Raw genomic sequence first — 26,328 nt, forward strand, 5'->3', positions numbered from 1 at the left:
GTCGGCACTGCGCACACAGGGGGGCTTCCCCTTGTGAAACAGCAGACTGGCTACACCGCTTCCAAAGACAGGCACACGGTCGCGACGATCGCGAAAGCTCAGGGTTCTCCTCATAGCATCGGAGAATTGCGGAGGAACTCGGAATGACGTCATGGACGGTAATATTCGTAATTTCCGCTGCCTTCGCCCACGCCCTGTCGCGCGTCTTCGGATGTCGCCAAACAATGCTTCGTGGGCTTTGCTTTCGGTAGCGTTTGTTTCCCTCCTTCAAACCAAGCCTAACTGCGTCGGGAACGTACCGATTGATTGATTGACTGATAACTTTTATTTCCACCGATGTAGGAGGCCCCCTACTCCCCGTCCCTGGCACGCAGGCCTAGAGGACGGGGGACGGGACCTCCGCGACTAAAGACTGGCGAAGATTGTCTCTTCGCGGCTTCAGCCGCCAGGCGGACAGCTCGTTTCTGGTCGGCGGGGACCTCGCTTCGCAGAAGGGCCTCCCAGGCTGCTCTACTCTTAATATTGTCCTCAGCACCCGGGGATCCAGGGCATTGCCAAATTATATGATCGAGTGTCCCCCTCGCTCCGCAGGTCTTACATTTGTCGTACCGGTACCGTCGATGACGTCGTCATGCGAACCACCCACCCGGCCCTGTGCGCTGCGGAGGAGCCTGAAACCCGTCACTTTTTTAACCGGAGATTTCGTCACCATTTGAAATGCTCACAAATATTTCGCATGCTGTGCTTGCAAGCTTCGCCCATTCGGCCAATCTAAGCTTGTCCAATTCTAAAAGTTCTTCAGTTGCCCTCTAAGCTCAAAATCAGTGCATGCAAGGTGTTGCGAGGTACGGCTGTGGACTCGGCGAAGGTTAGGAATTGGGTCTTTATTTCGAGCATTTGACCCAAAAGAAAAAATTCAGGGGGCACTTCGACTGTCTAAAGTGCGTAGAGGCGAAAGCGTTTTCCGCACCACTTTGCCTATGTGATACTGGTGACGTCACCACTGGATGACGTCACCCATAATTGATGACGAAGTAATGACAAATTACTAATTAATGATTAATTACTGATTAGTCACTCAGCACTAATTGACTGCTAATTAATGGCCCTTAAGCTTCGCCTTTAGGAGTGGAACGCGACAGCGTGTTGTGCTGCCAGGGAGTCCACGGAACGCCACGATCCGTTCGGCGCGATGCCTTGCCCTTTGAACGCAACGCTTTTTGAGGAAAGGAAATGGCGCTGTAATTGTCAGTCATCTCGGTGGACACCTTAACCGCACCGTACAGGAAGGGAGGAAGTGGCAGTGAAAGAAGAAAGAGGGGCCGTAATGAAGAAACTCAAAACTGTATTTGAGGAAAGGAAATTATGCAGTAACTGTCTCACATATCTCGGTGGACACCCGTCAAAACGCGGACACATGTCGACACGGCTGCCGACACGGATTGCTAACGACGGCATGAAGCATTAAAGGCTTTCGCCTTAATACAGGCCCCAGGCCTTTGGAAGGTACAGACTAGCTCCCCGAGCAGCTGCTCTCTTCCGCTGCTGGAGGAAGACTCCTCTCACGCACGTGACCAAGCCGCGCGTTCTAGAAAGGAAGCGTCCCTGGGCGCTGACAGTCGCGCTCCCAAACGCCGTGTCCACGCGACCAAGACGCTACGTTCTCGGAAGGAAGCGTCCTTGGGCGTTGACGGTCGCGTTTTCGAACGCCGAGCATGAGATCTGCGTCCGCGACGAGGCCGGCGCGCGCGGTAGGCCGGAACGCTCGCGGCACAAACAGTTTCCGGAGCTAGCGGGCCCACAAGCCAGCAGTCTTTTGCAACGCAACACAGGTAAGGAGAACCCTTGCCCTCACCTTTCGATACGTTTTGGTCTTTAGGGGTGCCGTAAGCACTCCACTATGCGGCTGAGAAGCAGATGCGTTGCCTGATAATTTTTGACACTACATCTCTGGCTCAGCCGCATACAAACTTTGATCCCTTGTTCTTCTGAAGCGGGGAGCGTCAAGTCGTCCATTGGGCTCCTTAAGTTTGTGACCAATAATGCATTGTCCGAATCCCATCCCTCTTATCTAGGTTCCCATTTATGACTGTGCAGACGTACCTCATGCTACATAAATTGCGTTTACACCGATTACAGGCAATCTTTTGATGCCAATTAATCATCTCCCTCTCCTAGCGTATGCACAGTCGAGGACAAAAGTTTGCGGGATGCAGCTTCGCGGAAAAAAAAAGTTATTGAAGCGCGGTTAGGAATACAAGGTAATTGCAAAGCATGAACCGCGAGGACACACGCGTGCTGCATCTGCTAGAGAAGTGCGATCTGACCGGCATTCGCACAAATAATTTTTTTTTCCACGAATCCGCATCCCGCAGACTTTTTTTCCATGACTGTACGCTGGCCCCGTTTTCACACACCCCAGCCTATTTATGTGCGATCTGCATGGTCCTTTCAATTTACAGATAAATAACATCCTTCTGGCGCTCAGCAGTGGGACGTTTACATTATATTTTACATATTTCCCAAAGATGCAGAACTTATTCTAAATGACTTATTCGCTAAATGGCTTATTGGCTTATTCTAAATGGCCCCGCCGTATTCTAAATGGCTTAATAGCGGAATAGCAACAGACGCCTCGCAATGCAACGAAAAGTCATGGGATAGGGTATTTTGCACCGCTGGACGGTCTTTTCAAACTCTTAGGCCTTTGATCGTCTGCTTGTTTCTCTTTTTCTTTTTTCTCACTAAAATCCTACATCTTTCTGATTAGCTTTGACTCCTCCACCTCCGGATCCTTGGCCCACCACCCACTGTGGGTAGGCGCCATTAGACGACCGGAAAACAACGAACTCTATGAGCCACTGTCGCTGAACTTGGCGGGAAAGATGAAAAGAACCTAGGCTGAGTTGCCGAAAGCCGTGGCCACTGCGGCGGGTCATTTTGCATAATGCTTGAGGTTTTGGAAAGTGCGTTTCAGATATGCCTTTGACACAAATATCACAGGTAGCATTAAACGTGACAGTAATGCTAGGTTTTTTTCTTTTGGTCAAACATCGAAGGTGTTTGGTCCATCGAAGGGGTGTCGCTAGTGATCTGAGCACAAGTTGGGCGGAAAATAAATAGGGAGAGAAAGAAAGTGGCTGGTGGCCTGTTTTACACATCATTTTATACGAAGGAAGAGTTTTTAAAGGTCGGTGTTCGCTCAGTATATGTCACAGACCTGAAACAAACGATCACCACCCTTTGCCAGCTAGTGTGCTCGTTTTGTTGTGTGGCCTTGGAGCTGAGCGGCCAACTATAGGACTGACTATAGTCTGATACAACTTAAGTCTGCAGTGAAGCTCCGCCCACATTAGGCCTCCGCGCACAGAATTCCTACACGACAAAAAAGTAATCCATTGCTTAAACATTTCTTGTTACCTAAACAAGAAGCTTATCCCAATAAAAAAATTACGAGCTCTAGAATTCTGACACGTGGATTGTTTGTTATAGTCAGACATTAAACGCCTGACTTCGTTTACTGTTGCGATTGGTCAGCGGAGTAATACAGAACGCCGGGGACCGCGGCCCAGTGTTAGCAACTGCTGTTTTTTTAAGTTGTATCCTACTATAGCGGTGTAATGGCGCGGGTTTCCCTTTTTCCTCCACCCTTTATATAGTGGTTCAAACTTTGTAATTTTCTTCGCCTCTGGTTTTAGAAAACATGCTAACGATTCTTACTGAGAATCACAGCGAAATTTTCTAAACTATAGCAAAGAAACGTTTCGACCATCACTGACAGTAAAAAATGGTGGCTTGCTTCGCTTCACGCATTCCCTGTATTCTCGCACGGGGGTCTCGGATCTCTTGCCAACATTAATAGGGGGGGGGGGGGGGGGGGCAGACCTCCCTGACTTTAAGTACTGGTCAAACATTAACTGAATATCCTTAACGTCTTTTTTTCCCACTGTTTCTGTAATGTTACACATAAATACTAGAATAATATTTTCCTAACATTAATTAAACATTTAAACAACATAAATTTAATATTCTCGAAAATAGTAAAGCAATCCTGCACGAGCATTCAAGCCCGCCAGTTGTGAAGGTTCGCAACTAACCAGTTTAACACTTTGCAAGAAATGACATTGAGGGCGGTACTTGAGCTCACAGCCCAATGCAGCTCATACACCACCGCCTAACGGGTACCAGGGAGCCAAGCTCATAGTCATTACATGGGGCTGTACAACGAGTGTTAGTGGCAAATCGATAATAAGCGAAGCTTTCTGGCAAAAAAATCGGGCTACGCATGCAATACAACTATATAAGGCATGCGCAACCAAAGAGATTTAGTAGCAGAGTCGTCATCATTATCATCATCGTCAGCTTGACTACGCCCACTGCAGGGCAAAGGCCTCTCCCATGTCTCCCCAATTAACCCCGTCCCTTGCCAGTTGCGGCCACCGTATCCCCGCAAACTTCTTAATCCCATCCACCCACCTAACTTTCTGCCACCTCCTGCTACGCTTGCCTTCTCTTGGAATCCACTCCGTTACCCAGCGTTTATCTTGCCTTCGCATTACAAGCCTTGCACAAGCCCACTTCTTCCTCTCGAATTCGACTGGGATGTCATTAACACGCGTTAATGACATCTTTACTGTAAGAACAATGGGAAAAGTTCTGGGACCCGGCGATTGCAACATATTCCTAAAGTTGTTCTATGGTGATTCAAACATTATAATGATACATGTGACCAAAAACATCATTTGTTAACGTATAGCATTATAATAACGTCTAAAAACAACATTAAAATAATGTTTACATTGACTGTTAAACTATGTTTTCGATATAATATAACGTTATTTGTTAATATTTAACATTAATGTACTGCTCCAATCAAACATAACGTTAATGTAACTTATATAAGATTTTCATAACATTATCCTAATGTTCGGTCCTACTTGGGAAGAAGTCAAAAAGCTCCCATGGAGGTCAACGCTCACATGACGAAACAACACAGCAAAGCACGAATATTTCTAACACGTAAAAATGGCGTCGACTCAACATCTATGACAGGTGCTCATCGTGAGCTGAACACACACACTCCATAATAAGAGAGAAGACGACCGCCTGAGTGTAATTACTCGCATATTTAACTGTAGTCATATGAACATGCGTGGACTTTCGGACAGCTGTCACTAACGTACTGGCGTGTCGAGAGAGAAAAGCGTTACCGAAACCCATGCGTGAAAATATATTACATCACTCGATACTAGAACCAAATCCAGGTGCAAAACGCGCACGAGAAAAGAAAAACACAGTAAACGATAGCTCGTTAAACAGCTACCGAGCATACAGCGTGATCAGCGTCTTTCTCTTATATGTTCACAGATGCAGAGAATCACGATTTTAATTAGCCAGGGGAATGTATTACAGTCGCCTGTCTTGTAGAAAATTTAGAAAAATTTACACGCCGCGAGCGAATCTGCACCTAAGTTTAGGAGTGAAGTGCACAGTCGAATTGTGTACATGTATGCGGACGTGGGAAAGTATGCCGCGTTGCTAGTCGGAACGTAGTACATTTTCAGGGGTTGTTACCCTCTGGCGCCCATCTGCCGACAGCCAGCGAGAACAGCAGTCGCGCGGCTGTCGCCGGCGGGACCCACCTCGCTTCGTCGTTACATTTTTCCTCCGATGCCCGGCGCCGTCGGGCCCGCGCCGATCGGTCCGACCGCGGTGTACGACGACGGGATGATGACGGAGAATCCGGCTCGATACGAAACGATGCGGCGGCTCTTTAATCCTCTACGACCTTGGTGCATCCGTGCTGGGCAACTTCCCCGTTCCGAGGAGCAACAGCAACTGTCCGCGCCGCATTTGCGCGAGTCGCCGGGCGGTGCGCGGGACTCTGGCGAGCGGCTAGCGCGGACGTCGCGCGTGCTTTGGGTGCACGCGATGTCAGGAGGTGCTTGATTCCGGAGGAATGTTGTTGCGGACACGGGAATACACAATGAACGACGGCACAATTGGGTGCGGGGCTATGGGCGGGAGATATTTTGGTCAGAGCGGAGGATTTCGCTCGAACAGTTAGGTGCGGGGGAGGGGAAGCACGGAAAGCGAAAGTTGCGCCGGGCGCCAGCGGCGCAGTGTCGGAGTTAGCTCCGGGACTGCGCGCGTCCCGCCATCTGGATCTCGAATGACACACTAGGCGTTCGTTTGCGTGCAAGTACCGCGCCGCGATAATTCGACAACCTGAATAATTTTTCTATATGAGAATTAAAAAAACCAAACGCCAAAGTAACAAAAAACAGCACTGCACACAGCAGAATTATGCATATTGTGTGAACTGTCGTCTGCACCCAACAGATATCTGGTCATCAGCGTATGCGTTGCAGCACAGTCCACAGTCATCATGGATTTTGTGGATGAAAGCGCCGTGATCGAATGTGACATCAATGAAAATGACGAGGCAAGTTAGCAGCTTTTTAAACGCTTCTGTTGCAACTCATTATCCCACTCCCAGGTGCTCGCAATTTTATGAACGCATGGTCTTTACGCAGTTTCCAGGCGAACCAGCTGAAAACCCTCCAGTTTTTCAAAATTACGGCCCGGACATCAAGCCTCCCAAACCTGGTATGTGGCCATTGTAACAAACTTTTTATTATTGTTTTTAAGTGCGTAAAAACACCCTCCATAACTGTTTAATGTTAACAGGAGGCAATGAGCCTGAAGAACCCGAACGTTTCGACGCCGGTGACCTTCCACTTGATAGGGCAGCAGGAGGAGGAGGTAAGTAATGTATTGCTTTGTAGAAACATTCTGCCTTTTTATGCGTTCCCTTGATGATGGCGACGAATTTTGGTAGGGACCAAGGGCTTTTGTCAAAGAGCACCTTGGGACAAGGTATTTTCTGTTAAGGTGGGACTAAAGAGCAATTTCCCAACTAATTCATTCAGCCCGCAGAAGACGAACACAAGATCAGGGGAATGCTTGCATCCATTGTATCACGTGGGTACCGGGTGGCATTGCCCCGTCAAAAAAAAAAAAAAAAAAACCTTTGGAACGGAATACTGATTTATAAGGACGGCAGGGAGACACTGTGCCTAGTGCCAATCAACATTTTGCTACGGAATTGAAATTAACATGCTTTTATGGAAATCAAAGCCAATAGACACACATACATGACACACAATCAACACTGCACATTCAGGCACTAGTAGCATATATTAGCTCAATATGCTAATTATTATACCTCTTATTACAAGAACCATATTAGTTATACCTTGTTTGTCAAATATGCAAACATTCATTGGATAAATTGGGTGTTGTTGGGCGGACCAATTGGGCTCTAAAATTGGAAACCCAACAGGTTCAATTGGATAGTCCATCTGGTTCCAAATGAATGGTGTTCCAAGTGAATGGTCCAAATGGACTATCCAATTGAACCCGTTGGGTTTCCAATTTTAGAGCCCAATTGGTCCGCCCAACTACACCCAATTTATCCAATGAATGTTTGCATATTTGACAAACAGAATATAACTAATATGGTTCTTATAATAAGAGCTATAATAATTTGCATATTGAGCTGATATATGCTACTAGTGCCTAAATGTGCAGTGTTAATTGTGTGTCATGTATGTGTGTCTATTGGCTTTGATTTCCATAAAAGCATGTTCATTTCAATTCCGTAGCAAAATGTTGATTGGCACTAGGCACAGTGTCTCCCTGCAGTCCTCATAAATCAGTTTTCCTTTTGTACATTATAATATGTTAAGTTGTAGAAATATTTATCTAAGATCCTAGAGAATATATTCACAAACATTTAGCTACCTTTCTTATGAACGTAACATATTTTGTGATTATTTTCTGGGTGAAGTAACTGCCTGGCCTAATGGGTCCAATTGTCTAGTCCAGTTGGATCCAATTGGTCGCGTGTCCAAGAACACAACTGGAACCAATTGGTTCCAATTGGGAAATCAAATTGGAACCAATAGGAATGTCCAATTAGTTCCAACTGGAATGCCCAATTGGTTCCAATGGTTTTTTTTGACCGGGTGGAAATCGAACCCATCCCTAATTGATCCTTTCCATCCCTAAGAACATGCGCCCCGAGCACAACGGAGAACGCAGGGAAGTCCGTGCCAAAGCCCTGCAGAAGCTGTACGGCGACAGTTCTGAGGTAGCCTACGTGGACGTGGCAGCATACTCGTCGCGCTCCCTCATGGTCCTCGCCAACATTAACAATGTGCCGTCGTTAATGTACTGCTCCCTACCCTATTCTCCTTCATGCCCGCTACCCCAATTAGTTTTTCTCCTCCTGTAAGCTTTGCGGGAGACCTGGAGGCTTTCTTCATGTCCTCCTCACATGCCCTACCTTCCCACACCCTCCATCCCCAACCACGGTCAAGTCATACTGGGAGACTCTCCTGGCCAGCTCCGCTGCTGCTGACCAGTGCCGGATAATTACGGATGCCCTGAAGTGGATAGCCCTCCAAGGGCTGTTCTTTGCCCTGTAAGGGCAGCCCCCTAAGGATTGCCTCGTGCCATGTAAGGGTGGCCAGGGTTTTACCCTGTCTGCATTACTTGGCAATAAATGTTTTCACCACCACCACCCCCGCTTAGCTGATACTTCCGCCTACAGTATTCTAGTTCACTATAGCTGTGGTGCTCGCTGCTGCTTCAAATCAGTCAGGAGATTGAAGGTCCGTGCGTTACAAAATGATGTGTACCAGTGGGCGCTGCAGCGCACGAGCCAAAAACGAGATTTTTGAAAGGCGGGCGAGGTGGCTAAATTTATACCACAGCGCCAATGATAATCACGTTGTCAAACTCCTAAAAACTGATCTGGCTTTCACTAACGGCTACAAATTTACAAATCTGTAATTGCTACACACCTAACTGTTATAGGTAAGTTAAGTAGAAGGAATTAGTTAACCAGCTTATTAGCAATTAACATGATCCAGTTTTGTGATATTTGCCAACGTTGGTAAAAAAGCTATGCCTCACAAGGCATCTTTATCCTCCAAAAAGCTTATTTATAAAAATTAGCGGGGTCTTCCTTGAAATGACTGGCATTTTATGGCATAATATGCAGGTGATATGATACTTGTGACATGCCCATTTTCATGTACAGGTGCCGTTGAAGAGCTGCGAGGACTGGTGAACACCATGGCCGAAGAACTGCGTGCGATGTCCAACACGCATGAACTGATACTTTCAGAGCTGACAGCGCTTTGCAATATGGCCGCAGAAAATGAGCGGATGCGGAACGAGAAACTTGGAAATGTAAATGCCCTTCTGGTTGGCTTTATGAACGAGAACTACGGAGAGAACGCTGATAATGTAGAGAACACAGAGAATGCAGAGGATGCAGAGAATGCAGGGAACGCAGAGAACACACAGACAGAGTAGATGGTAGAGGCCATATGAGAAGTCCTCACAACTTCCTGGGAGCAGTGTGCAAAGGATATGCCACATCTACATGTGAACTTGTACCAAGTGCAATATTTCTGTTTCATCTGTTTATGTGCCAAAAAAGGCACCATTGCAAGCCTTTAGCAATCCATTATTCTGAGTGACACCATTATCTATGTGAGTATGTTAGTACGCACGTTTTCGTGTTGCCACTGGTGAAGTGTGGTACTGCATATTTCTATCGAAGCATCATTACTAAGTTATCTATGTTGCCAGATATTACATGCTGTTAGCTGCCCAAGTCTGTTAGTAAGCAAGAATAAAGCCACTCTTGCTTTAATAATTCTCGGAATGGTGTCTTCATTTTCCGCATTCGCTGAGCTGCCTCCACTGCGGGATAAAGGCATCTCCCAATGGCCACCAAACGTTCCTATCTTGAATTGGGTGTGGTCACATTCTTCCAGCAAAGTTTCCTCAGCTCACCACTTCATGTGGCTCTCAGTAATCCATTATTACATCTTTCTTTCCTTGGTGTCTATACTGTCGCTTACAGACCGCCGGTTGTGCACTTTACACAATACATGTCCTGCCCATTTCTGTTTACTTATATTAATTAATGCTCCAATGTTCTCAACTTCCGTTTGATCTCCTGCCCATGCTGCTGCCATTCAGCCTGTTAGTGTTATGGTTAAGCTTATCACATAGTTTCATTTTTAGCTTTTTTTGTTAGCTCACAAGTTGTGGTCCTACAGGTGAGTACTCACAAAATACATCAGTTATCTACTATCTTTTTTCAAGCTGCTGTCCATCCATAATTTTACACTGACAGCCTTTGCACTCACCTTATTCTCAGCCGCCGTGTTGGTTCTGTAGTTTATAGCACTTGGCTGCTGATCTGAAAGACGCAAGGTCGATCGTGGCTCTGGTGGTCACATTTTGATGGAGGTGAAATACCAGAGGCCCATGTACTGTGCAATGTCGGAGCATGTTCAAGAACCCCAAGTGGTTGAAAATTCCGAAGCCCTTCACTACGGCCTCCCTCATAGCGCTTTGGGTTCAAGAGGGGGTTTATGGGGTGTTTAACATCCCGAAGTCACTCAGGCTATGTGGGAGGCTGTAGTGAAGGGCTCCGAAAATTTCAGCCAACTAGATTCTTTAAAGTGCGCTGACATCGCACAATACATAGGCCTCTAGCATTTCACCTCCATCAAAATGCGACCCCCACGGCCGGAATTGAACCCGAATCTTTCGGGTCAGCAGTTGAGCGCCATAAGCACTGAGCCACCATGGTGGGTTAAGTCGCTTTGGGACGTTAGGGACATTAAACCCCAGTAAACCTTAATCTTCTCTGTTAAGCTATTTATTTCGCAATTCAGATCCATGCTCATTACTTGACCTATGAATGCCTTAACTACATCCAGTACCTTGTTACCTGCCGTAAACTGTGGCTCCTTTGCCAAGTTGTTCAAAATTACTTTAGTTTTATTCATATTATTATTTAGGCTGTCCATTGCATTTCAGGTCTACGTTCTCATTCACCACAGTTCATGCCCTGAGTTTGCTTCCAGGGCAACATAGTTGATGTGCCACTAATCCTTAACCTAACTCACCCCGGTTTGATGCTCTGAGTGCTTCTTGCTGACGTGTGCAGAAAAACAGCGTAAAACTGTGTCTCCTTACCTGAAACCCTTTTGAATTGATGTTTTACTGATCCCCTTATAGAGTACTAAGGTCACTTATGAGTCTGGAAATTGGCAAATAACTCCTCCTTCAATTTCTTTTTTTGTATTGGAGCAAAGGCTTGACTCTGGCAAGACACTCAACTAGTTGAAACTGCCTCCAAGTGGCCGTAAGAGGCAGGTGCTTCATGGATTCAATGATTGTTAAGAAAAGCTAAATTTCTTTACATGCACAGTATTGTTAGAAAGAGCAGTTACATAGATATGAATGGTTCCAGAATAGCAAACACACAGTACAGCTAACTTCTGTTCATTCAACATCAGTTCATTTGTCTTTTAATTTAGTTTAACTTTGGAAACAGCTTTTTCTGCACAAAGACATGGCCATCAGTGCTGCAAATTATGCACTATGCACAAGCCCCCATCACAGGACAAATCGAATAAAACAAGCTTAATATATCGCAAATTTTTATAGTACGTTTTTTTGTCGTGAGCCACCCACCATAATAGCTAACCACAACTTTCATCAGAGCTGTGGCAGCTACCTTTTGATGGCAGCGATATACAAAAATGCTCATGCGCTATTTTTTTCAGCATATGTTAAAGAATCCCAGGTCATCAAAATCGATCTAGAGGCTTCTACTACGGAGTCCTTCAAAGCCTTACCTTAGATCCATAGCGTTACTTTAACATGCAAAAGTGCACTAATCAATTACCTCCTACCATAAACACCAGTGCATTAGAACTGATTTTGCCTGTTCCAATTAGGTAGGACTATCAGATGTCAACTGTATTCACTTTCAGGCATGCGTATGAACATACAAAGATACAGCTACAACCTGAAAGTGCTTGTCTGATGCCTAACCACATCTATGGAAAATAGGACACAGTGCTACTACTTTTACATTGCAAATACCAGATTTAGCTACTGTAGTCAGCTCTTGAACCCCGTCTACCGATCCAAACCTTAACCCACATCCAGAGGCAGCGTTACCAGCCTAAAATAAAAGGAAACGTTCTTTATTTCAACTGCAATACCTAAAGGCCTCCAAAATTTCCTGGAAATAGGGTTATAGGCACAAGATGAAAAACTAGCAGCCAAAAAAAAGGGCCAAAAGGATGGAAGTTGCTTTTGACAGCAGCTTGTGCTTTGAGCAGATCAACCTTTGCATGCACTAACGTACTAAAATTTGAAGCTTGAACACCAAATGCTAGAAATGCATAGGAAAATATTGTCTGCCCAGCTAGACTGACACTTAAGCTCAGCCTTAAGGGTATGATGTGGTAACATAATCAGTTAGTTACCATATATGCAGAAGGTCATTCTCTACTTTGCATTCATAGATCCCTGGGGTTGCTCATACCACTCCTGGTGCAGTGGTGGAGCGGTTAAGCGATGCGCCACTGCCCTGTGATGGCAGGCGTTTCCTGCGGTGGGCCTTGTGTAGCCCAGATTGCTCTTCCCGAGCGACCAATCATTAACTGCCACCTGCCACGGTGGATAGTGTGCTCACTATCCAGTGGGCGGATTGTGACACCGCTGCAAGGTCATATGACCTAGGTGGTTTAACAAGCCTTCTAGGTTGCTCTCTGGGTACCACCTCCCAGAATAACGCCCGTGATTTTTCACTCACAACGCTGATGCTGACAATGCCAACTTGCTGCGCAACAGGGCCATTAATGCTACTGCGTTCAAAATATTTGCTATTATAAGCAGGCTTGTGCCAAGCTCACTGCTAACACTGACCTTCCAGAGCTGGTCCACTGTAACAAGTATATATATTGCAAATGAGAGTTGGCAAGAAAACTGGCCATTACTAAAGCTTTCACTTGGCCATTTTTCACGTTCAGTACATGAGATAACTAATGTTAATTTCAGACAATGCGTGAAAACAGGCGTCATTTGCAGAAATAATTGTATCGTAACAATAACACTAATGCTGGTCAGTTAATGATGGAAGGTTTGCCACTTGCAAATTTCATTTCTTTCAATCATTTGAGTGCTACTTAAACCTGGAATAAGAAAAACTGGCACTTCCGCAGCAGTGAGATAATAGTACAGAATCCAAGGCTTTGTCTAATGGATGTTATGGCACCTTTACAAAGTGTTTGTCCCCTGTGAAGGCTGAGAAACAGTACGGGGGATGCTTGTGCCATTTTAAAAAACCAGCCGGTTCCCAGTGACTCCAGGAGTCGAATCTGTAACCAGCACAAAAGACAGCTGCAACATGCAGTGCCGAATATGATCATATAAAAAAAATTAACAATTAACAATGTTCACGCGGGTTCACCGGTTCACATAACTGAATTATGCCTCTGCCTCACCTTCTGTTTGCCACGTTAGCTGCTGCTGAAGACTAGCCTGTTGTGTTCACATGTTCACCTTCCAACAATTACAGCTGTACTCTTCATGTCAAACTACCAAAATGCTGCGATGTCCGCTTTAGCTTTCACTACATGACAAGGAACTGTGATTAGCCCGTCTCCAGGTTTCATTACAACGCTACTTGGGCCTCGAAAAGAAATTGCAGATCTCGATTATATGCGCGGCTAATTTGAAAGGACACAGGAAAAGTGCAGTTGGTTAGAACAAATGAAAAGAAAAAAAAATTTATTCCTGGTACCGAGGATGACGTTACAGCAAACTCCTCGTCTCAGTCCATCCTGGTCTTCAGGTACTTTGTGGTGACCTTATCCTTCTCGATGACGTGCACCACGCCACCCCAGCCCGAGGCTGAGTCCCTGTCGAAGGCGTTCATCAGTGCCTGCGCGGTGGCCTCGAAGAGCTCGTCGGGCCCCATGTCTGGCTCCCAGAGCGTCTCGCACATGCCGTAGCACTGCTCCTCGCACGTGCCGGCGACCACGAAGTCTTTCGGCGAGTCGATGCACCCGATCAGGTCCATAGCGCAGATGTAGGGCTCGTTGGTCACAGGGTCGAGGCCGGCCACGACGGGCTGCACGAAGTACGGCCCGAACCGGCGCTCGTAGAGCAGGTTGGAGATGACCGAGCCGAGCGTCTTGGGGGTAATCTTGCGACCCTCGCGCAGCTCGTACAGGTTGATGCGGAACTTGAGCCTCTGTGCCACCGTCTGCGTGTCCGTGGCGAGCCCCGGCAGGCCACAGTACAGCTTGGGACCCATCTCGAAGATGCGCTGGAAGTCCAGTGCGATGGTGTGGCCACGCGCGCCGAGACGCCGGTCAGCCGCGATGGCCACACAATCTTTTCCTTTCATCGCGAGTACGACGCCTCCGTTATACGACATTATACTCATCTTGGCTTCTGTGGGTGTGACGGCACTGCGGGAAATGTAGTTACGGAAAGGCGGGTTCACACAAACTCGCGATGACTCTCCAGAATCCTCTCACAACAACGCGAGTCCAAGCTTACACTTCGGATTGGATTAGACCATGTTGGATTGAAGTAACTTTGGCTGATATGGCACAACATCTTCCTTCTTAGCATTATGCGTCAAAAATATAAAATAAAATAAAATATTTTACTAATTTTCTCATTATTATTAACATATTGTTTTTAGCGGTGTCGTATGACTTTAAGGACGACGGCGCTATTTTCGACCGAAGACCTGGCTTGGCCAGGTCCGCATCAACAACTATGTCGATCGTCCATTCCCGAAAATGAAAGCTATGGCGGATGGGCCAGAATGCTTTTCTCCGGGAAGTGTCGTTAGCTGTAAAACTTGCTATGAACAGGTTATCGAGGGAGAAGTCTTGGCCTTCGACCAGAGTACTAAGGCTCTCATGTTAAGTATCCTTTTTGACGGCACGTTATTTGTGCTAGAACTTTGGCCACTAACACCAAAAAAAAAAATTGCAACGTGCTTCTTTGCCTTGTCTCGGGGCCGCATGCATGCTAATCAACACCGCTGCGGTGCGCCGTTGTCTCGCTCATCGCAGATTTCTCGGTGTACCGGACTCAACCGAGTACGGCGCTCGTTCCCGTGCGACACTCTTGGTCTCCGCGTAGTTACCACTGAAGGGCTCGCTTCGTTGCGGCAACTTCACCCGGCTCTTCGCGATACAATCACCTGACTCGCTGCCCTGGGGCCGAGACGCACTCGTGGCTTTTAGCTTGGGCCCCGTATTGCTCTGTCAGTGCTCCAGTAGCATTGGCAGCGGCGTTTAGCGCCGAAGCTGGCCGTCGTGATTGTCGGCATGCTTGACCTTTCATTCGTGCGGGGCGACGTTGTCTCCACGCTGCCGCCGCTTCTTTCTCTTATGCAGCGTGTCGTAGGAGCAGCACCTCCGCAGCGGTTCTCCTTTTTGCGGCGCACGTACTTTTTTTGATGCCATTATGACTAATGCTACGCTGCATTTGAGAGACGTTAGGAAGGCTGGAGTGGGAAGAGGGCACCAATTTGAGGCGAACTTATTGTAGTGTTCTTGGAGCGGGTTTGTCTCTTTGTCTGGGCGGGAGTGCCGTGAACCTTTACAGCTCGGATGGGCCGCGCGGCTCGTAAACGCTTTGTTCTGTGTGTTCCTTGACAAACTTGCCCCAGAATGTGCCAGTTCCAGCGGCAAAGCCAACGTGAACGACATACGCATGGTCAATCTCAACTTCGTCTCGGAGTTGACAGTGAAGAAGGAAGCCGGCTCCAGCCCCCTCACACCTCCACAGGCTCTCAACACAGAAAAGGTGCCCAGGAAAGAGTTTTGTGCTGCTGTTGTCTTGGCAATGGGTCATATGTATGCCTATTATTGTTTCCTGGTTATGAGAGAACAGGGGTTGATAACTGGACCACAACAGAGGCAACTGCTGAAATACCGAGTTTTCTGTTTTTTCTTGTGTACTATGTAAGTTGAAGTGCTGCAGAGCATGTTGTCCTTATTACAAGCTGCAAGCAGTGCAGGCTGTTAAAACTGTCACCATGCTAGCGTGCGGACTTGCCAAGAAATATGCAGCTTTCTCTTGGTACCTTGCTTATTGTGCTCTGCATGGTGCGGTCATTATGGTAAGAATAGCACACCAGACACTTTGGATTTATGGGGAAGACTGACTTTAAATGGCTGTAAGCTCAGCTCTTGACCATTTCGTTTTTTTTTGTGCATTCGTACAGCTGTATACCTGTCAGTTTCCTCCCTGTTTGATTGGCAGAGAAAGGCATTTGTGTGCCCAAGGAACTCTCAGTGAACCGAACAAATTCAAATTTTTCAAAGCAGCTCTTCAATTTGCAAACATCAGACATGACATCATGGACTGGCACATCACTGTTGAGCTAGCCTTGTTTAGGGACACAACTTGGGCTTCCTTTTCTTCTTTTTATCGCTTTTCATTTCTTGCATTCTACTACATGTCAAAACTTCAAAAACTGACCTTATTTGCTTTATTACGCTCCAAATGTTATTTCTTACAATTTGCGAGGCACCGCCAGTCAGCTTGCTGCCGTAAAATTGTCATCCATAGCATGAAAACTGGTTTGAGATGTTGTGAGTACTTGACGACCTTGCTATTTTTGGTGTCGTTGGGATTTTTGGCACCTTTGAAAGGTTAGCTGCTGTTCTAGACCTATTTCATATTGGGGGTTTTTAGTCCTCTTCTTGCAGTATCGCACAACTGCTGTTACTCTTCACACAGATGCAGTTTAGCATCTTTTGATTTCTCCTTTAAGGCTTCTTGTACCAGTGTTGTTCCTGTGCTAGCTGACTGCTGCTGTGACTCGGTAGTTATGGCGCTCGGCTGCTGACCCAAAAAACATGGGTTTGATCCCGGCCGCGGCGATCGAATTTCTGTGGAAGCGAAATTCTAGAGGCCCGTGTACTGCGCGATGTCAATGCATATTAAAGAATTCCAGGTGGTTAAAATTTCCGGAGCTCTTCACTACGACATTCCTGATAGCCTGATTTGCTTTGGGACGATACACCCCAAACCATCCAGAAACCCAAACCATCCAGAAACCCAAACCATCCAGTTGTGTTGGTAGTGTTAGGTGTACGCGACGCCAAATTGTAACCAGTGGTAGGAAGTTTCTTGGTACTGCAGAACCTTAAATGGTAGGTGCAATTGCAAACCTGCATTAAGCCTAGAGAGGCAGTGTTGTTGATAGTCCATGCCATCCAGTGCAATTAATTGCATGGCAGCTTGCACTGAATGCACCAGCAAGGCGTGAATGCTACTCTGATGAAAGCCCCATCAGTATGAGCCATTTTAGTTTCAACGTCAGCATATTCATTTCCTGCTACACCAATGTAGCTGGGTATCCACTGAAGCCTTATTGTATGGCCGCGTTAAAATGCTTCAGTCAGCATCAGCACAATTTGACCGACTAGCTGCTCGTACGTTCTAGACTTATGTCTTTATGATCTGTAATGTGCAAACCAACTGTGCAACTTCATGTGCAAACTGTCTGTGCCTCTAGGGCTTCATCATGCATCATCAGGTTAAAGGGGCACCGCGATGATTTCCTCAGTACCAGTTAATATCATTAAATAGATTCGCCATGCTTTCCAGAGACCAGAGCAAAAAGAATTATTGAAATCGGAGCGCGCAAACGAAAGTTATTCCATTTGAAAATTCAAAATGAAAAGCTCAGGCGAAAACGCATTTCACTCGCCCATTTCACTCACCCAGTACCGAGATTGGGCGCTACCAATCAGAACCGCGCCTAGCGCACACGCAGCGGAAGCGTGCATGCAGTTGTTGATTTGTCGGGGCTGTAGACAGCCGCGCATTTTGATGGCGTCTTCCCCCCCCCCCCCCCCCCCCCCCCCTCCCCGCGTACACGGTGCCGTAGTCAGGGCAGGGGTGTGCAAGGTGTGTCGACTGGCTTTTTTTTCGCTGCTGTCTTGGTATGGTCATGGTCAGTCTCGACGCGCGCGCTTTCTGTTTTGAGCCAACGTTTTTTGAACAGCGCTGGCCGCCACGAAGGTTTGAAGTGGAATGGAAAGTGTCGCCCCTAGCTGTATTCTTGTTAGTTTTCGTTCGCTTTCCTTGCTTCTTTCCACTTTTTGTGGCATCCGAAAAGCTTTCAGTACTCAGAGACATAATATTTCGGATCCATTTCGCAAGTATAAAGGAACAATATGCAAACTGGACGCCCAACCAATGAGAAAGGCGGCGCCCTATCTGGATGCCACCTCATTTCCGCTGCCGCAAATGGCCGCCGCGTTGAGACACCATCGGCTCGAAACAAGCATTTCTAGCGAAGATTAAAATATCAAATATTATGATTTCGGTGATCTCATTGCGTGTTCACGACTCACAATGTCCCTTACTCTGCATACAAAGAATAAAGACCCCATGCTTTATCTACGTCGCAGGGCACCTTTAAAGGGTCCCCGAAAATGGTGTTTGAGGCTGCCTATAAAGTGCTTGCATTAAGTAGAGTACAGGCCACCGAGCATTTACGCCGTGTACAACACCTAAAAACTGAGCCAATAATTTACAATATGTTTTAAAAATATTCCGCTCCTGCTTCTTGCAGCGACCAGCGGTGCCGGGCTTCCACCCAGATCCGCGCACAATGCGTCATGTAGTGCTCGTTCTGTCAGCCATTGAGAGCTATCATATTGGTTCGCCATGCCAACTCTTCGAGATGTTGCACCGTTACCATGGCAACAGCGAGTCAGCTGCGTTGCTTCGGCAAGTCAGGACGCTCCGCCCTGCAGGGAATTCGTGTGCGCGTCGGCAGCTGGCGGTGGGGCCGATTGGGTGCAAAAAATGATGAGAGGAGCGTGAAAGTTGCAAAGATGCGGAAATTCAAATTTTGTCTACAAATAACTCAGCTTCGTCAGAATGCATACAAAAATTCTTTCTGGAGGATATTCGTAAAGCAGCGTCCTTTAACAACTGCAACTTTATTGAGAGCCCCTTTCAGAGCTGCTTTGATGGTTAGTCTGATGTCTTGAGTTATTTGGAGTATGCTGCTTTATTAGTCTTTGTACGTGCTCTTGACACTTGAGGTGTTTGCAAGATATGCTTGTTGGCCTCCATGTGGCATTCTTCATCTGTTGCAGCTCAACACGAGAGCCAAACAGAACATAGATGAGCGCCAGCGTTTGGCAGCTGCCATTGCCGCTGGTGTGTCTCACGAAGGAATTCGCCTTTTCCTGGCCATTCGAAAGACGTAAGTCACTGGAAGTTTCCTAGCATATTTTGTTTTGGCAGGATTGTTATGCTACCTACTACTACAACGGTACTGACTTTGTTTGCTGCTGCTTATGGGAACAAGAAAACTCGAGTGGTGCTCTGCTGGAAGGGTTCTGTGCACATTTTACAATCTTAGCTGTGAGTTCGACACTGAGTACTGTGTACAGCACATTGCATCTCAGGGTGTTGCATTTGTTTACCTATCTTTGCATATACCTTGCGCAGTTTTCACTGATGCCAAAGGGAAATGATGAGGGAAACACCAAGTTTGTCCAGGCTGGTAGTCTGTTTGAAAATTCTACTGTTTTTTTTTAGTCAAAAGGTTTACTGTTTCTGTGAAAGTCTAAAATTCCCCAATATCCTTCGCCGTTTACTTCTTCATGCGACATGGAGAATTTAGCCCTTTTTATAATGCACAGCCCCGTGCAACCTTGGCAAATGAGAGGTGCCACATTTAGAGAACAAGAAGGTGGCTGGAAATGCAGGTGTTGCAGTGAACTTCAAAACAAGAGAGGCTCAGCACCGGCAAGTGGGATGTGCTTTTTGGAAAGGCATCCTCTCGTCAAAGTAGACTGTGTTGCTGCTCCTAACAATGAAACTGTCTAAAAAAAGCTGGCTTGCAGTTCAATTATTCGAGTCCTACACTGCTTGAAGTGCACCTGAGAGCTTGTGCTGCCAAGATTGGTACATATGACCATGGCCAGCAGTTGTGGGCAACCAGCAAGGTATCCAGTCTGGCACAGTACAAAGCCACGAGTTAGTTTGGGGAGCAGTCACACCTCATAAACCCTTAGTCTGGCATTGCCAGAGCATGGTGCCTTACATCTGAAGTGAACAAATTGCTTAGGTGTTTTTGGAGAACACTGCGACCTAAGCGGCCACTCTTCCATAAATCTCCCAAACCCCGATTGGTTTTAGCTTTGCTTTCCGCTCGTTGGAAGGAAATTGTCCATTGCTTGGTGGAAAAAAGCCGGAACACTTTTCAATTTGAGAATTTAAACGCGACTGCTTTACACAGGCTTCAGGATAATCCTTGCAGCGCGCAAATGATTGCAAGTGTTCACAGCTGCACACTACACCTTGAGACAAGCTGAGAATGCAGTGTGTCACTAGCAGCTGGCACAAAGCAAGACACACATCACATTCTCACCCGTTGGCAGGGCTTGCCATTGTTTCTTTTTTCTGGATTTAATGATGCTTATGCTACATGAAAAAGTGGTGAACCAGTTGTGGCTGGTGAAGATTGTGTGTGAGCAGGCACAGTTACTTGAGTTTGCCAGCAGCATTGCCACATGCCTTTCACATGGATGTAATTCTTGAGATTATGAGACTTATCATTTTGGCAAAAATTACATATATTCATCATCTCAGTGCACGTTATCTATCCGTCTGGCTTGACTTGGTGTTCCCTTGTACTGTCTCTTTAAACTTGCCTGCATATTTGCACATCAACAGGGCCCATATTCTAGCAGCAGGAACCCACAAGGACTGATCCCAGGAAGTGCTCTTTGATTGCCTGATGCAGCGGGCAAACACATGTTGGTTACTTACTACAGAACGTAATTGGAAACTTGTCTAAGACAGACTGCCATGCATTTTGTCAAGGTTTTATTGTTGGAGAAAATCCATTGGTAGTCTATTTGTAAGGTGTGCTTATGTTTTTTTGTAGAGTTGACCTGAAAGCTTCACCTATAAAAGTTTTTGTGAGATGCTTGTGCCGACAGACTAGGCTTGAGTGGCTGTGTCCTTTCTTTCGTCGCAGGATTGATGATGTGACGTGGCAGGGCAAAAACATACTTGTCATGAACCAGGTAACCATTGTGCCACCGTACCGGCCGGAGAATTGCAAGGGCAAATCGGACAGCGACGCCAGTGTGCTGCATGTGCGGAAGATTGTAAGCAACCAGTTGCACTCCCAGCGGTTGGCGCAAAAGACCACTGCCTGAGCTCCTGTCTACTCAGCTGAACTATGCATTGAGCAAACTTGACAGTGAGAGAGAGAGAAAACACTGTTTAGTTGCAGCGCCCGTACTTTTCGAGGCTCAAATGTTGCAATTTCATTTCGTTCCCTAAGCCGTTTTGCCTTTGCTTGAATTTATATAAGCATATTTTTCTCTGCATGATCACAATAAACAATTTTTTGGTGATGAGTTAGTGTTAAAATGTTCTGTAACTCAGCTGAACCTCTTGCATTGAATGTGTCTCTGCCTGTTGCCTCAATTCCTAATTTGTGTCACTAAATAATCTGTGCTGCTCGTTGCGTTGATCTAGGTATCCTAGTGTTGGCTGATATAATTTTTGGAAAGAAGGCAGAGAATTTTCTTTATTGCAAGTGGCATTCAGTGTTCCTAAATGCTCTCGCTTTTGCTTCACTGCACTTTCTGAAAAAGTAATTGGTTTCTGCACCCGAAATTTCTCTTCCAGCTTAGCTGAATTTTTGCAACACAGTTTGAACATATTTGTGGGAGAACTTTGCACTTCCCGAAAGAGGGTTTCGCAAGAATTGTCCTACTGAACAAAGAGTGCAGTGTACGCATGCATTTCTGGATGGATTGCTCTTTGGTATAATAAAATCTTATTCTCGAGATTTCTGAGAAGACAGTGTAATATCAAAGCTTTGTCTTCTGCTTGTAGGGAATGCTTGCCAATTATCGTGCATATGCTAGCAAACTTCCTGCATGTTGGAAGAAAACTGGCCTTTACGATCTGTCTCATGCCCAAGGTTCGGGCAGTAGGCTAAGAACTTTGAAAGGGAGCATATAGATTTGAGCTTTTAAAGGGAGCATATGCTTTATAAAAATTGCCATTGTTGTGCTCAAAATGTCCGGCCACTTGATCAAACTGTGACAACCCTTCTTTTGCAGGTTGAGAAGCATCTTCGGGATCAGCAGAAGCAGGGCCAAGGGACACGTCAAACTTCACCAACACAACCTTCTACAAAGGCCTAAACAGCTCCTTTCTTTTGTTTTTCTATTGCCTTCAACCCCTGCCTTTTCTCCTCTGCTATTTCCCTTCCAACATTACTTTTGCATCTGTTGTTTGCTGTCACGGCTACTGCCTCGCACAATCTGATACCAAGCAATGGATTCGGCCTTACCTTGAAGGGCAACAGGTTCTAACAATGATGAATTGTGCTGCTGGAGGTCCCAAAAAACCACAGTGGGTACCACCCACTGTGCGTGGCACGAACATCGTCTTGCGTGATATTTGGTGTCCTCGTAACTTTTTTTTTTTATTCCACTTAATGCTGAACAGACAAAAGCGGCATACTTAATTACTGCATCAATTGTTCACTGGATATCATCCGTGTTCTTTTTTTTTTTTAAGCTTCTGTCCAGAGACTCTTTTTGTCACTGCAGGAGATATGGTCTCATGATCCTCTGGTATGAGCATATTCATGCATTACCTGCAGGTGGCAAGTTGGCACTGGTTCTTCCTTCAGTGGGCCATGCCTCTTTTAAAGCTTTTTTTTTTCCCCTTTGGGCCATCTTCAAAGTTCAGTTGCGGCACTCTCAGACAGCTGAACATGCATGAAAAGTGACTCTTTAGTGTAAGATGACGACGCTAGCAGTGGCGAAATTCAGTTGAATTTTTTTTTTTCCAGTCAAAGTTGCCCCTGGGCAGCATTACATTCCTACCGTCTTTGTTCCCATCACATTTCCCTTTTCTCAGTCCTTTCCCTCTGCGTTGGCCTTTCCATCTTGCACAAAAGGGCAACTCAGTGGTGCCCACTTTTTTCACAAGTCGACTCTGCTGAATCTTTGTTGTTTATGCAAAGCTGCAGCTTGAAGCAACACTTGTCTACAGAAAGGACAAGTTAGTGGAGAGACCTGCCTTTTTGATGAAGGCACTAACGTTGTGAACAATTTTTTTTTTTTGTATGTGGAAGAATATGGACTAAAGGACTATAAGAGAGCTGAGGAAAAGACAGGTTGACCCTGGAAAAAGAGCATCTTGGCAATAAAAGATGGGAAGATGACTTTGTGTGACTGATTTCGGTTGTGTGTGACAAAACGTTCTGTTCGGAAGAATGGCAAGTTGCCAAAGTTTCTTGCTTGAATTAATACATGGCTGAGACTGCTCTGTCCAACACGACACACTCCCAAGGTGTAGCGACAAGATGTCGGCCACTAGTGTACATTTGTTGACAAACATTTACGGGATGCAAATTTGCGGAAAATTTCTGTGTTACCTTGCAGCTCAGTTGCCTGGATATATTCAAGTGGATGTAGCATGCATGTCTCCTCGTGAAAAGAGCCTGTTTTGTTTGACTGTATAGAAATATATTTTTCTTTCTCTTAGCGGCATCTCGCAAACTTTTGTTCATTACTGTACATTAACACTGAGTGCTAAGACATTGGTGAACCACAGCTCTGGATTCGCACCTTCACAACTGTGAGCTGCGTTGTTTTCCCACACTGCCATAAATTCCAGAATACATGCCACGGGCTATGCGTGTATAAAAGTAAAAATTTTCAGCTTTGCAAACAATGTATAGGTTTCTATGTACTGAGTATAAACTATGTATAAAGTGCAGACAATCTTGCAAGTTTTTCCAGCAAAATGGAGCCCTCCTTACTATACACTGGGTGTGGTCTGTGTACTGGAAATTGTGATAGTTGAACAGATGAATAATTCCTCACTGTAACGCCAGCATATGCTATTGATTGAAAAGGGAGCAGCACTGAAGAAAAGACAATGAGTTACCTTTCTTTTTTTGCATTGCTTTTCAAAAGTATGAATTGGTGTTAATGTGCCCAGTAGTGTCTAGAATTTGTCTGATGAAAGTGACCACCTTGATTTCTAGAAAGATGGCTGGGCTCACACGTACCTATGGGGACTGTGCGGTGCGCTAAATTGGTAAATAATAAAAACAAAATGGTTGACTCCCTATGCTTCACCTTGTAAGTCGTTCACCACGGAGTGGAAGTTATCGGAGCGAGGAGCCTGCTTACAAGAGCGCGTTGCTTTCATGCGCTTGCGAGCCAACTTGATAAGGTTCAAGGGAGGTGCGTTGCACTCGTAGCTTCCACTCCATTGTGAACTATTTTTGAGACGGAGTAGAAATTATCTCTTTTCCCGCTGCAGGTTTGCTCTTCAGAGAAGTACTTATTTGGAGATCCGCCTCGAAAGATTAGGGCTCACTCTGTTCATAGTCTTTCAGTAGGACTTTGGGCGTTATGGTCTGAAAGTGGTGTGCAAGTATCTTCACTGTTCTTGAAATTGGGAGTTTTTCCCCATCAGAATTACCACATTCAATCCTCTTTCTATGTTTCCATAAACCTACCCTAACCGCTTTTAGCCATCTTTTTTTTTTTGTATGATCATTTTAATTGTCTGCTAGTAGGTCCTTCCTTTTCCTTAAGGATGGCACAAAACTTTGGCCAATCCCCCATTGTGGATAAGTGCCATTTCATGACTGTCTACCACTCAGCCCCCCACTGAACCAGGTAACATGGCTTTGTTTCTCACAGGGCAACAGGCATCTGCAGGAGTTTACACTCATGACATTAAATAGTGCCAGTAGAGCATATTACCTGGAAAAAGTCCTATGTGCAGCAGCTGCTGTAAAGAGCATCATTTTAGCTTACGAACGTCACTGGTGTGCTGAGCTATGTAATTACTGCTGCAAGGCCTTGAGTGGTGCAGAGAGATGGCATCTTTGCAGACAGGAGGCTTATTTGGTGGGGCAAATCTTATCTGCACGTGCTCCATGGCTGTATTGTAAGGAACCGGTAGAATTACATCTGCCTCCAGTAAGCTACGTGGTGTCATATCTTCCTTCTGCACTGTTGTTTTTGCACTGCCTCTTGAGAAGGCCATATCATGCAAGCAGGGAGCACTACATGCATTGTAGCTTTTCTTCATGGACTGAAAAAAGAAGATGCTTAACGCTCTGAAGACCTAGCACATTAAATATGTATACAGATAAGCCAAATTTCTCATTTGATCAACAAATTTTGAATGAGATTTATGTACACGCTAAATCTCTCTAATTAAATTAACTTGCAATAAACCTCAAATTAAGCCCCAAATCACATATGTGCTGCTGGAAATTGCAAAGTTCTGGGTCAAGGCAATTTTTTTCGGTGCTTAGCAAAAGCCTCGCTAAGTGTGCCGCGAGAGAGTTCTAGCCAGCGGTTGGTTCTTGTGACTTCACTAACGCCAATTACAGCATGTATGCAGGAACAGCAAATTCTCAGCAATAAAGACACTGTGAAGATCGTTGCCATCAAGGGGATTGCATATGACATCGAATGTGCTCCTCCTCTCTTGCTAAAGCCTGGCTCTAGCCAGGTGATGGACATGATTGGCATCTGATTCACCGAGACTCGCCAAGGAAGTTTGGTTTATTGGGGTTTAACGTCCTGAAGCAACTCAGGCTATGAGGGACGCCATAGTGAAGGGCTCCGGCAATTTCGACCACCTGGGGTTCTTTAACGTGCACTGACATCGCATAGTACACGGGCCTCTAGAATTTCGATGAAGGCGAAATTCAGCCGCCACAGCCGGGATCGAACCCGCGTCTTTCGGGTCAGCAGCCAAGTGCCATAACCACTGAGCCACCGCGGCGGGGCTCTCGCCAAGGAAGTGGCAAGGAACTAAGTGCCACTATGTATGGCGTGTGTATAATGCCACAGTTTAGAAACTGCACTCATATGAAGAGAGCACACTTCTTTGTTACGGAAACCAATTCTTCACCCACTTGGAACATTACTGACCTTTCAAATAATATATAATTCTTGCCCTTTGAAGATATCAATGGCCACCATGGGCTTTATAATAAAACTGGGTTTCATGAGCGCTGCTACATGGTCTCAGCAATTGCTAGAATGATTTGCGTAGTTTAAAACAAAATTCAAAACAACCAGTCAAAATCAATTCTATTGTGTGATTGCAGCTTACTTGCTCTAAACGTGCATCAGAATAAGCGAATTTAAAACACTGCATGCATTTAAACCAACACTTTATCCATGAGTAATATGGCTCTGCAAAAGATGCAGGAGAGAGCATGATGAAAAAAAAAAAAAAAAATTGAAGCAGTGGAAGCAGCATGCGCTCCAGTCCCTCTGAATGAAGTGAGGCAGGACATGGCACACACAGCACAAACATCCATTTCCTTGAATGCAACATAAGTGTTGCAACACAAGGGGT

At 45.8% G+C, this 26,328-nt stretch overlaps 4 protein-coding genes across 5 annotated transcripts in view; 2 read left to right on the forward strand and 2 right to left on the reverse strand.

Moving 5' to 3' along the window:
• Positions 1 to 6,071, reverse strand: part of HDAC4 (histone deacetylase 4) — a 252,546-nt gene extending 246,475 nt beyond the window's left edge. For both annotated transcript variants that reach the window (XM_089543945.1, XM_089543942.1), the window contains exon 1: positions 5,643 to 6,071. The gene's annotated coding sequence lies outside the window, so the exon portion shown is untranslated. The remainder of the gene's footprint in view (positions 1 to 5,642) is intronic.
• On the forward strand, positions 1,677 to 9,733 carry LOC149341768 (uncharacterized). Its single transcript, XM_089543950.1, has 5 exons — positions 1,677 to 1,832; positions 6,343 to 6,445; positions 6,537 to 6,609; positions 6,691 to 6,765; positions 9,110 to 9,733. The coding sequence occupies exons 2-5, from the start codon at positions 6,389 to 6,391 to the stop codon at positions 9,385 to 9,387; spliced, it is 483 nt and encodes a 160-aa protein (XP_089400076.1). The 5' UTR covers positions 1,677 to 1,832; positions 6,343 to 6,388; the 3' UTR covers positions 9,388 to 9,733.
• Positions 9,734 to 13,649: 3,916 nt separating this feature from the next.
• Prosbeta3 (proteasome subunit beta type-3) lies at positions 13,650 to 14,473 on the reverse strand. The gene has a single exon (XM_089543947.1). The coding sequence runs from the start codon at positions 14,339 to 14,341 to the stop codon at positions 13,724 to 13,726; it is 618 nt and encodes a 205-aa protein (XP_089400073.1). The 5' UTR covers positions 14,342 to 14,473; the 3' UTR covers positions 13,650 to 13,723.
• A 187-nt stretch (positions 14,474 to 14,660) lies between these two features.
• On the forward strand, positions 14,661 to 23,152 carry LOC149341770 (protein LSM12-like). The gene is made up of 5 exons (XM_089543949.1): positions 14,661 to 14,835; positions 15,587 to 15,723; positions 19,041 to 19,150; positions 20,936 to 21,068; positions 22,038 to 23,152. The coding sequence occupies exons 1-5, from the start codon at positions 14,706 to 14,708 to the stop codon at positions 22,119 to 22,121; spliced, it is 594 nt and encodes a 197-aa protein (XP_089400075.1). The 5' UTR covers positions 14,661 to 14,705; the 3' UTR covers positions 22,122 to 23,152.
• The last annotated feature ends 3,176 nt before the right edge of the window (positions 23,153 to 26,328 follow it).

This window comes from Amblyomma mixtum, chromosome 5 (genome assembly GCF_055824585.1).
Source record: "Amblyomma mixtum isolate Tamu chromosome 5, ASM5582458v1, whole genome shotgun sequence".
Classification (NCBI taxonomy): Eukaryota; Metazoa; Arthropoda; class Arachnida; order Ixodida; family Ixodidae; genus Amblyomma; species Amblyomma mixtum.